Raw genomic sequence first — 11718 nt, forward strand, 5'->3', positions numbered from 1 at the left:
GAGTTCAAGCTGCACATTTTTGAGGTTTTCAAATGCGCACTAAAGTGCGTGCTGTAGTTTCTGCAAGGGCGAGGGGTGCCACGCAGCTGAGGGTTTATGACGTATAAAAGGGTTCTATATTGGGAAATCAAGCAATTTTTCAGCATGTACACCTATGGGTGGAAATCACTGATCTCTATGGAGGAGCCCAAAGAGCTTTACCCCAGTGGTGGAGAGGAGAAAAATCTCTTTGGGAAGAGCAAGATCATCGGTGGAAAGTACAGTGTAGCTGCTTGGCGGAGGTCTGCGCTCTCAGAGTGCTTTTCTAGTTAATAAATGTATTCATTTGTTTGTTTGTTTGTTTATTTTATTTCTTTTTGCCACCTGAGAAGATGACTGGATAGCCCATAGTCAGCAGCAATAGCTGGTCTTCCGTAGGGTCCAGTTTGATGTGAGGCGGAATCACTTCATCAGGTTATGCACCCTCCTCTTTGCAATATGAACTAGAGAAGCACTCACGAGAGCGCAGACCCCCGCCACGCAGCTCATTTTACCACTCTCTTTTTCCATAGAGACTGGTGATTTAAGCAAGACTGATTGTAGTAATAAATGTGGAACATACAGTACATACAATGTACAGCTAATGCAGCATTTAGTCATTAAGGTCAATATTATTAGATCCCGTTTACAGTGCGAGGCTCGGCCGCGGCCGAGCCGCGGCCGAGCCCAGCCCCGCTTCAGTGTAAACGCACAAAAGGCCAAATGCGAGGCCAAAATTGGCCTCGCATTTGGCCTCACTCTAGAGGTGGTCTCGGCCGCAGCCGAGCCGCGGCCGAGCCTGGCCTCTTCTTGGTGTAAACGCAAACTGGGCCAAATGCGCGGCCAATTTTAGTCTGGCTTCCAGACCCTCTCCCCGTACTATTTCGCTATTCACGATATTACCCCCCTCAACGTGGAACACTAGTATAGTTTAAGGTGGTTTTGTCCTGCAAAGGATTTTTCCTTCGGCAAAGGCCTTTGCCCGAACGGCGACTTTGTCGCCACGGAATCCAGTTGGCAAAGGGTCTGAAAACCAGGCTATACCAAATTGCGTTTGTTTACAAGCAGAGCGCCACTACGACAAAATATTGAAAGGTTTGAATTAAAAGCGCGGCCGAGCCCAGCAGTGTAAACGGACAAAATTGCGAGGCTCGGCCGCGCAATTGAGGCCGGGCTCGGCCGCGACCGAGCCGCGGCCGAGCCCGGCCCAGCACTGTAAACGGGGTCTATCTTGCTTTTGTTGTTAGCATATTACTAAATGTATCATACATGTCAGACTTTGTTCAACCTGTGCAGCTGCCCATATATGAAAAATCCCTGATATTGTGTGATGCTATTTGGTAAAATATATTTCACTTTTCACTGAATTACTATACAGTATGTTCCTGCAAAAAATTATGATCAGATTTTTGCATTGATAACACCCAATATGATTAAACTGTCTAAATGCTACTCTTGGGTATTAGAATATAACATCTTAGCTCTATTTTGCAGGAAACCCCATTCAATTTGGTTAAGTGGTCACAGCATGTCATGAGTCTGATTCTTCCAAGTTTAGCACTTGGATGCTCTATATTTGTGTGTGAACACAACAGACAAAACTTGGAGGGAAGAGATATCCCGACATGCTCTACAAAATTGCTCATTTCTCTTTGACCACTGAAGCAAATCGAATTGGCTTTTCTGTAAGATGTGGGCAATGACTTACATGTATGGTTTCATGTCCTGAAATTGTATTTCGATTGGTTTACTATTTTTAAAGTTATCATTGCAGAGGGTCCCATTATAATATTTTTTGACATACGGTAGAATTATTTTTGTTTTGTTTTGTTTTTTTAGAGAAATGGTACTGTGGAGAGGAGTGCGCCCTCGATGCCGAGAACGATGACCATGTGCTGAACCACAGTAGGGCCCTTACTCTGGAGGGTCTGCGCCATCTGGCCAGACAAGCCGCTGTGCGGACTGGAAATGGACCGGTCATGGTCGAAGACTGGAAAATTGACCTCCTGTCGTTCTGGTCAAGAAGGCATCCAGACTATCTCGCCAATGCACATTACTTCCTCGCATGTGAGTCCAGCAAAAATCTCTATAAAAGGGGGGGGGGGGGAGGGGGTACACAATGACATTTTTCGCGACTGCTCTGTCACCTGAAACTTTTTGATTGCGCCGTTCGCTGACTTTTTACTTTCAAGTCTCGCGCATCTTTTAACTCCATTTCGTTACGACGCTGCACGATGTTTTATACATGCCTGTCACACCGAAAATGGCTCAAAAACATGATTTTTGTGTATAAAATCTCTGCAAATGGAGTTTCCTTATTCATAAAGATATGATTATTTTCACTTTCATAGGCTGAAACTAATTAATTTTAGCATAATTATGCTTGAAATAGGTTCTGTCACAAATTTTGTGGAAAAGAAATGATAAAACAAAAGGTCGAAAAAACAAGTAAATACATAAGAAATTTAAAAAACAAAATACACTAGAAATTGATTTCGATACCAATTTTTTTTTTTTTCAAGTACATTGTTAGGAATGCTACAAAGAATGTTTTCACCAAAAAGTAGGATTCCAGGAGCTTTAATTTCTGATTTAGAGCAAAATGTATGATTTTATGCATATATTAGCATAATTTATTATTATGACAAAAAATTTCATTTCTTTTTGTATAGTTGGTAGATTACGCCACAGGTAATGCACATGCCAAATTTCATGGCGATTGCGCGATCGACGGCGGAGATCTCGGGGGGGGGGGGGGTTGAATCAACAACAGAACACCCAAAAAAAGCCCATCCTGGTTAGGGTTAAAGGGGAAATCCAGTCAAAATATAAGTTTATCTAATGAAAAAGAGTAAAAACTTATGAGGTCAGCAGTAAAAATTTGACTGAAATTGGATGAAAAATAAGGAAGTTATGACATTCTGAAGTCTTAGCAATTTCTCCAAAACAGTTCTTTAACAGTGAGCAAATGAGTGAGCTAACCATGTCATAACCTCACAATTTTCCACTGATCATTTACAAAAAAAAAAAATAAAAAAAAATTGATGAAAGTTCAATTTTTCTGTCATTTAAATCTGAAACATGTTATTCCTGGTTGAATAACTATAGATTAGTGAAGATCAGTTAATAGATAAACCACGATTTAAGCCTCGGGCATAATTGTGTTTGAATGAAAAATGGGAAATTTCACTTTAATATGTTCAACTACAGGTTGTATTATGGTAAGTTGTGAGGGGATGACATGCTCACTCTGCCATTGCATTTTTCATATCAGCTGTTGAAGAACTGTTTGCTGAAAAACTTGCAAAATCTCAAAATGTCATCATTTCCTTATGTTTTATCCGATTTCAATCAAAATTCTACTGTGTTTAACTCATAATATTTTACTTATTCTTATCAGATCAACTAATATGTGGACTGGATTTGCCCTGTGATATATTAACATGCAAAGAATTCAAAATTTTGTATGTGTACTTGCATGTTCAGTTACAGTGCGCTTCTGTTATAACAGACACAGTTACTAGTATAATGAAATTCTCGATACAACAAAGTAAGAATTTAGGCACAAACATTATCATCTACTGGGCTTTTATGTTTAGCTGTATTGAAATTTCAATATAATGGTGTAAAGAAAGCCATCATTTCCAAAAACTCTGTTATAACGAGAGTGCACTTTATCAGATGAAATAGCCAGCAATTCAGAGAAACAAGGCTGAATTTTGTGAGCAATTATTAAAACAATGGAGTCCTGTTATAAAAAGTCCTTGGCACTGCCAGTTTTCTGACGTTTTGTAAAAATTTGGTAATACCCACACAAATGAATAAATATAATGCCGTCGACCGTGACATCACTATGACATCACGGTCGACTTATCACAATGATTTTACTAGATCTGTCGTCTTTTGGACACCATACATGATATATGGTATAAGTTTGAAATTGATAGGCAGGGGACTTTCTGAGCTAACCTCTGCACAACTTTTGAGGAGAAGTAAAGAAGAAGAAAAACAAAGAATCAGTACAGATAGAGAAGGTGATCCGAGAGGATACTCGGATCACTATATAAAAAAAAAAAAAAAAAAACATAGAGTGGATAATGTTGGAGGCTGAATTTTATTATAACCGGAAATTTCATTATAGCCACAGTCGTTATAATGGAAGTGCACTGTATTTTCATAACTGACATAATAAAGATGACAGAGATTATTTTTTCAAGACTTTGATTATGTTTAAAATAGTATAAAAGAATAGTAAATGGTCACAAGTGCGATGGTACAAGATTTTGCACGAGGTGAAAGATCAAAGCATATAGAGGTGAAGCTGAGTTGAATAGTGCTCCTCATCTTTTACGGAGTGTGAAATCTTGCTCCTTTGCACAAGTCAAGACCATACACTATTTGTTTTATACAACACCTCAGACCGTCAGGGGACGTGGTTCCCGCAGATTCGTGAGTTTAGCACAAAAATGGCAACCATTTTTGTGAATGGTGAGTTTATAGTCACATCAGCCGTCAAGTGTATGTGTGTATGTATGTGCACGTCCACAAAACCGATAGGTTGAAGTTGTTTACATAAATGAGTGACAAAGGTTTGCGCTTGCTAGCGTTTGCTTGTAATTATTTTCGTGCGCGTGGCAAATATTGTAACATCTGAGCTGTGCAATGGTAAACATGTGTTATCCATTTTGCTCAAACAAAATTGCATGGCTGACAGCCACAGCGTGTGATGGTACTTTTATCTCAATGTCACATGATTTGCAATCAACCAATTGGATAGCTGCATTGTTTCTCAGTGTTGTATAACATGCATCGTCTTCCTTGGTGTTTCAGGTGTCGGAGGATTCGCTCCAAAAAACATCATTCAGAGCTTGATCTGGAACAGGGTGGTAAACATCAATGGACGACGCAAAGGAAACTTTGGAATGGACTATGTCTCTAAGCAAATCAGCAGGGACTACAAAGGTAGGGACGGGGTTCCGTGATGTCAAATGTGCCACCCCACTAGACCGACACCCACAAGTCATACAGCCCATGAGATTGACATGAAAACAGTTCCATGAGTCATACAGCCCATGAGTTCGTCACAAGGTAAAAACAGCCCACCAATTCGACAGATACAACATGGGGCTTAAAGGGACTGTACAGTACTGGTTGAGATAAGGGATTCATGTTTTGAACATTATTAAGTGAGATAATGAGAAACCTCTTTTGAAATATGAAAGATTATGTAATTTTAAGAAGGATTCAACATTCATTTGATGAAAATTGGTTTTGAAATGGTTGAGATATCCAAAAAAGTGACAATAATAATGGGCGACAGGCCACAACTTTATTAGGATCTCTTTATTTCACCTTGTTTTTGGATATCTCAGCCATTTCAAAACCGATTTTCTTCATATAAACTTTTGATACTCTTTAGAATTGCATGCTCTTTGACATCTCATAGAGTGGTTTCTAAATTTCTCGCAAAACGTTAAAAGCTAAATCCTCACCTCGACCTGAACTGTACACATCCTTTTATGTGTTGGTCCCATGGCCCCTGTCACTTCAGTGTCGAGCTAATGGGCTGTATGATTTGTGGGTTGTATGATTCGTGGGCTGTATGATTCATGGGTGTCTGTCTCATGACGTGCACCCTGTCAAGTGACAGTTGCCAGAGGGGCAAAAAAAAACCCTGAATCTTTTTGACACTCTGTATTCAGCATAAAGCTCTCACACATGCACGATAGTGTATAGTTTACCTGCCTGCCTATCAAGGGACGTGGGATGTAATGCTTATGTGCTTGCCTGTGTGGACATTGGGCTCCCGTGTACAGTTTTTGCCCCTCAGCACGGCTTGATGACATCATTTTTTACTTCGTCTGATCATAGCACTTTTGGGACAGGATTGGAAATCATAAACTTCCAAATGCTAGATTTTCATTGGAATATGATAAAAAGCACTGATTTCAGAACAAGATTTGCAACCTGTGTTTATTGGAAAATTGGGCAAACATTGCTTTAAGCATCAACCACATCTCGATTGATTCATTTACATCCAAATATTCCAGAATATCAATATACATGCCAAATTAGCTGAGCTATCATATCCATGCTTAAGGGAACACCATTCTGGTGTTGGAGAATGGAATAGTCTGGAAAGCTAAATTTCTGTAGAATCTGCACATACTCATTAATTTTCAAAATCCCAAGTTCTCACCTCGTTATTTTTTTTTTTCAGATATTGCTTATATTTCTTGAATAGTTGTTCTGAAATGAAAATCTGAAACGTCCAAGTATCCAAAACAGCAGTTTTGTTCATGGTAGTTTTCATTTAAAATCATAACATAATTCTTGTGCAAGAGCGCTTCCTATTTTGCCTTAACAAATTTGCCTCTTTGTTATTACTGAGTATTTTCATCAACTCAATCGGGATACTCGTCAAAGTATATGGCTGGCAGGCACCTCAGCTCATCGTTCACTCATTCATGGTCACCTCACACCCTCGCTCATCAGAGCAGCCACCAACAATGAGCACCCACTACATGCACTTATTATTTAGGTCAAGACATCAGAAAATGAGTCAACAGTCAGGGTACATACCGTTCCAGTGCGTTTAATCAAGGAGGATCAGCTCCAATACAGCTGCAGTGTATGTCGATTCAAATACAGAGCGAGAGAGAAGTACAGTAAACAGTATTGCATCCAAAACAGCACTGTGGCAAAATTCAGCCTTCACCCCATGACAATCCCCAGGCACACTCTCAAGACAAGTTGTTGTTGTTGTTATAATTTTTGGCCTTGCATTCAAAACTCGAATATTTCACACCAAACAATTCATTATTTTATTTTTAGACACCACATTAAATTTTTTTTTTGCACTTATCATAAACAAAATATTTTTCAAAATATATATAAAATAAACGTTCTCAAAACAATCTCAAGACAAGTGCACTTGCACTAAACTTTGTACTGACCTGACACTGCTGGGTCAGGCACACACACACTCATGACCTGTGTACTTTAACACATAACCTATGCCTTCAGTACGGTACACACTCCAGTGCACACTCCAGTACACAGCCCTGGACTGATCCATTACAGTGAGAGGGGTGCTCTAGGCAATTTTGTGACACTATCAAACTTCAATTTGAAGTGCTTTTGTATGCACAGTTACCCTTAATCCAAGTTGAGTCCATGTGGACTGATGAAATAGTTTCAACTTTCAGAATTTTAAGTCAGGAGAATAATTATTGTTATTATTATTATAATTTATTCGACCTTCAAGACAAGCATCATATTACACTTCTCAAAATCAAAACATACACTGGAGTGGTAAGGGTGCACCAGGTTGGGCAGCCCGGGTCTGGAATGAGCCAACTAAATGACTTGGGCCCTCAGGCCATCCTCCCCAACCCACTTGGTGCACCCAAAACAGTCTGCTTACAATGTATATTTAAAAAAAAATACAAATTTCATTAAAAGGCATACATAAAAAAACAAAAACAAAAACAACACACAGCTATTTCTTTGTAAGTGTTGATTTAAGATAAGTGCAACTACTGTACCAATCTTGCGTATTCACAAATATCAAATCATTTTCTACTTTACTAAAAAAATAGGAAAAAAATGATATACATTGCATATGTATGTCAGCTCTGAAATGGCTGCAGACATCAAAACCTTACTGTATATAAAAATGCATACAGTTATTGATGAACAATGTATGAATTTTAAATTTCCATGTTAACCATATTCCCTTACAACATTTCATTTTAACTTCATTATATTTGGACAATTGACAAAAGATAACTGCGAGAGGGAGAGAGAGAGAGAGAAAGAGAGAAAGATAGAGAGAAGAAAATGAATTCATAAATAACTAAAACTGTCACTCAATGAGAGTAACACCCCTACCAAACACCCATGGAGCCAGCTCAACCAGTCATAATCATCTGCATGCTTTCTATAGGGGGGGAAAAAAACCTGCCATAATAGCAAAGAGAAGAGAACTCGAAAAAAACCTTAGACTTTGGCAATTATTTGACTGTGTGTATGCGCTTTGAGTACTCTTACGAAGAGGCCGCTGCTCTACAGCGACCACCATTGGCATTTTTTCCCTGAGTTTGACGTTTGACTGACTTTACAGAGGGGATTTGGTGCAGTATGAATTTATATTATTATTAGTACAATCATGCAAGGTTGACCAAAGCAAAGTTGACTGTACTACCCTGCATTAAACATAACTGTTTGGAAGTAGTCGACATGTTAGCCCAGCAAAGTATATTCACTTTTCATTATTTGCAGGAACAGTGAAGTCCTACTACGGAAAGGTGACAGACAAACATGCAGAGCAGTTGGCCAAGGTGAGTGGCCCTTGTGGTCATGTTTTGGGTGAAATGTTCAGTGGCGATGGGCCTGCCTCCATCCTAAAGACTCCGTGCCGGAAAAGAGCAGAGATTTTGTACAAGAAAGATGTCGAGTCGTTCGTCCACGGAAATCAGGGATCGGCACTGTTCAGCTACTTGCCCTGCAGAGAGCACAGGGGGTTCGAGGAATTTGATGGCAGGGAGGTTTTAAGAGACCCACAAAAACTCGGGCACAAGTTGAAGGCCCTCTCCAGGAGATTAGACACACTGCGCCGCGGTGAAAGGTAATAGGCTTTGACGCCAAGAAATAAACCCAGTGATGTACTGTAAGCACCAGTGATCCGTGCTGTGGCAAATGCTGCATGGAGCTACCTGTGTGTTCCGTACCAGACACCAGCAGTGCCTTCAAGACTGACTGCCTAATGCAGCGGGATGACTAAGAGAATCTCTCACATCTTTCCATAGACCAAAATCTTATTGACCGAAATGGGCAGTGAGTATGTGATGGCCTTTCTGGGTCTCCCATCGTGGGCGCAGTGTCTTGCTTCTTGCCCGTATCTTTGAACATCAGCCTTGGCTCCCTCCCCCTAGTGGATGACATTGTCGACATCTTGAATATCTACACCGAGCCGGAAGGCAATCATTGCTGTACATTGTAATGATGCATCACAGTTTTAGGCCCTGCCTTGGAAAAGTCCCTGTATGTTCGGTCCTGGCTGTTTGAGTCCATTGATGTGTGGTACATATTAACACGTCAAATCTGTACTGTGTATGACACTGCATAGGCTGGTCTTTGGGCATCTTCCTTTGGAGATTCGTGAATCCATTTGAACAATTCTCCTATGTGGTCAGTTTGTTTCGAAAAAACAATATTTCATGCATTTTGAACTCACCTCAGCTGAGGGAAGTCTGTAATTCATATCAATCGTTCTTAAAAGAAGACAAATAATTCAGGACAACTTATGCATGAGCTCCCAGTTCACATGATGCCTTGCAGAAGGATTTTCAGAAGATTTGAGTGGGCCACAGGTAGGCCCTAAATGCTTGATATGTCTTTTTGTTCTCCCCGCTTATTGAACTTAAACATCCACATGTATCCCCTTTATTTGACATTATTTGTCAAGTGTATTCGAACGGATCTGATGTAAGTTCTCCGTATTGTGATCGACCTTAGTTACAGTGGATGATTTAAAATTCGTTGCTAGTGCTAGTGCTATTTCAGAGCTAACTCTGGCATTAAAATTGAACCTTAATCTGAAATCAGTCAGTGTTACCAGGTTGACCACATAATTATGATGTAATTCCGGTTGCTGCTGCTACGCTCAGTGTTGAATGATGTGTGCTGACCTAAGCTCCACTGTATGTGTTGGCAATTTATCAGCGTTTTCCCCTTTGGCTTATTCTTGCCTCTAGGGATTTACGTTATCGTATTTGTCATTTCAAGTTTGGCGTGGGAGTCAATGATGCTAAACTGGTGTATGTGCAAGACCCACATAAATACAATGCACATTTTACATGTAAGGTCAGTGCTAGGCCACCCATGGCACCTATGCTTAACAGTCCAGCCATTGGGACATATATAGATCTTAACCCGCGAGCAAAATGAAGATTGTGTTGTGGAGAAGGAGCGAAATTTGTGTTAATTTTCATCATCATTAAATTGTATGTGTCTTAACCCTAACTAGGCCGGGCTATTTAGGGGGGCCTCCCAGGCGATCGCGACGAAAATTCGCACACACATTGCCTATGATGTAATCTAAAGTACCACGAAGTTAAATTTTTAAAAAGTTATTATTTATGCTTAATTATGCTAATTTATGCATAATGATGCATGAAATCAGACAATTTGGTATAAATCACTAAATAAAGCTCAAAATGGGCGCGTTTTTTGTGTAAATATTCTTTTTAGTGTCCGGAGACTCAAAAGAAAAAAGTCATGGAACGTCGCGGCATTAGCTTTTCGCGTTAGTGATACATTGCGCGAAACGTCGAGCGGGGGCCTCGGAGGCCCCCCCCCCCCGGCCTAGTTCGGGTTAAACCAAACTTCAACTTAACCATATCTCTGAGTACATTATAACATTCAACTACGCTCCATCGCTTTTTCTTGCTGTACAATTTCCAGCTCGATCCCACTGATTTCATGGTGGGGTGATGATTACACATGGTGTTGGAGATCGATAATTGCGATCAATATTGCTTGCATTAGGGTGACCTTCGGTGTCAGAGCTCAATTATAGGCACTGAACTGAGCTCAGAACTTGATATCGACCAGTGTGTGGAAACTCTTTTTGTTAGAAACACTTATCTTTATTCACCCATAAAAACCATGCCATGAGACTTCACGAGTTAGTTATCTAGAGACAGTTGAAATGGAAGATTTGATATAGCAATTAATTAATATGCAGAAGTGATGGGTTCCCTCTGTAGCTTCCGCTCCTTTTTCATAGTTGCCAATATTTGAAGAGCTTGTTTGCAAAAACCGATAAGTCCATTTTTGAAGATTTTGAAGTACAGTCTCTGTCATAAAGTACAAAATAATACCTTTTAAATGATATATTGGTCACTACATATAAAGGTATATTTTTGAAGTTATGGTCAAAAGAAGCAAAAATTTTCTTATTATTCTCTTTATTTTTCTTTACCTTTAATCGCAAATATCTCCATTTGACAAATATGGACTTATCGGTTTTTGCAAACAAACTCTTCATTTGTTTGCATTTTATTATTTTGTGTTAAAAGTGTGTAGAACAAGTTTCAATATCCTGAACATGTGACAGGGTTCAGGGGGATAGAGCTGCATTGACCAACTAGTTTGAGGACATTCACACACACTTCTTATGCACTCGGATCATTTGTTTTGTTTTGTTTTCTTTTGTTTTTAGTGATGTCTAAATACATTGTATATTCAACATGAACTTTGAGTATGATGTGTAATAAAGCTGTTCAGTTTTTTGATAATCTACGACCAATTGGCCAATGGTGGTTTATTTTGTGTGTAAATGTATAACAATAGTACAGTGGACTCTCGTTATAACAAACAGTTTTCTTTCATTACAGTATATATACTGAAATTTCATTAACGCAGAACAAATAATAAATGCAAAGCATAGACCGGATAATGTTGCAGCCTGAATATTTACTTTGTTGTAACTGGAATTTCGTTATGACTGAAAATAATGTTTAACGGCTTAATACCCGTAACTATACACAGCCCAGTCGCTGTATAATTCGCACGGCGTCTGGTCAGACTAATAGGCCCGAATTCTCAAAGGTGGTACAAATGAAACCATGGTTTAAACCATGGACAAAAGCCATGGAGCGCCAAGTGTCGCATGGAATATTTTGTTACGAAATC

General features: G+C 39.5%; 1 protein-coding gene across 2 annotated transcripts in view; it reads left to right on the forward strand.

Annotated features, from left to right (window-relative positions):
* The window catches only part of LOC140235672 (uncharacterized), a 75159-nt gene extending 63834 nt beyond the window's left edge, over nucleotides 1-11325 (forward strand). For both annotated transcript variants that reach the window (XM_072315690.1, XM_072315691.1), the window contains 3 exons: nucleotides 1858-2085; nucleotides 4849-4980; nucleotides 8302-11325. In XM_072315690.1, coding sequence (XP_072171791.1) covers nucleotides 1858-2085; nucleotides 4849-4980; nucleotides 8302-8651 — 710 coding nt within the window. In that variant the 3' untranslated portion in view covers nucleotides 8652-11325. The remainder of the gene's footprint in view (nucleotides 1-1857; nucleotides 2086-4848; nucleotides 4981-8301) is intronic.
* The last annotated feature ends 393 nt before the right edge of the window (nucleotides 11326-11718 follow it).

The sequence above is a fragment of the Diadema setosum genome, chromosome 12, assembly GCF_964275005.1.
Source record: "Diadema setosum chromosome 12, eeDiaSeto1, whole genome shotgun sequence".
In the NCBI taxonomy this organism is placed as follows: Eukaryota; Metazoa; Echinodermata; class Echinoidea; order Diadematoida; family Diadematidae; genus Diadema; species Diadema setosum.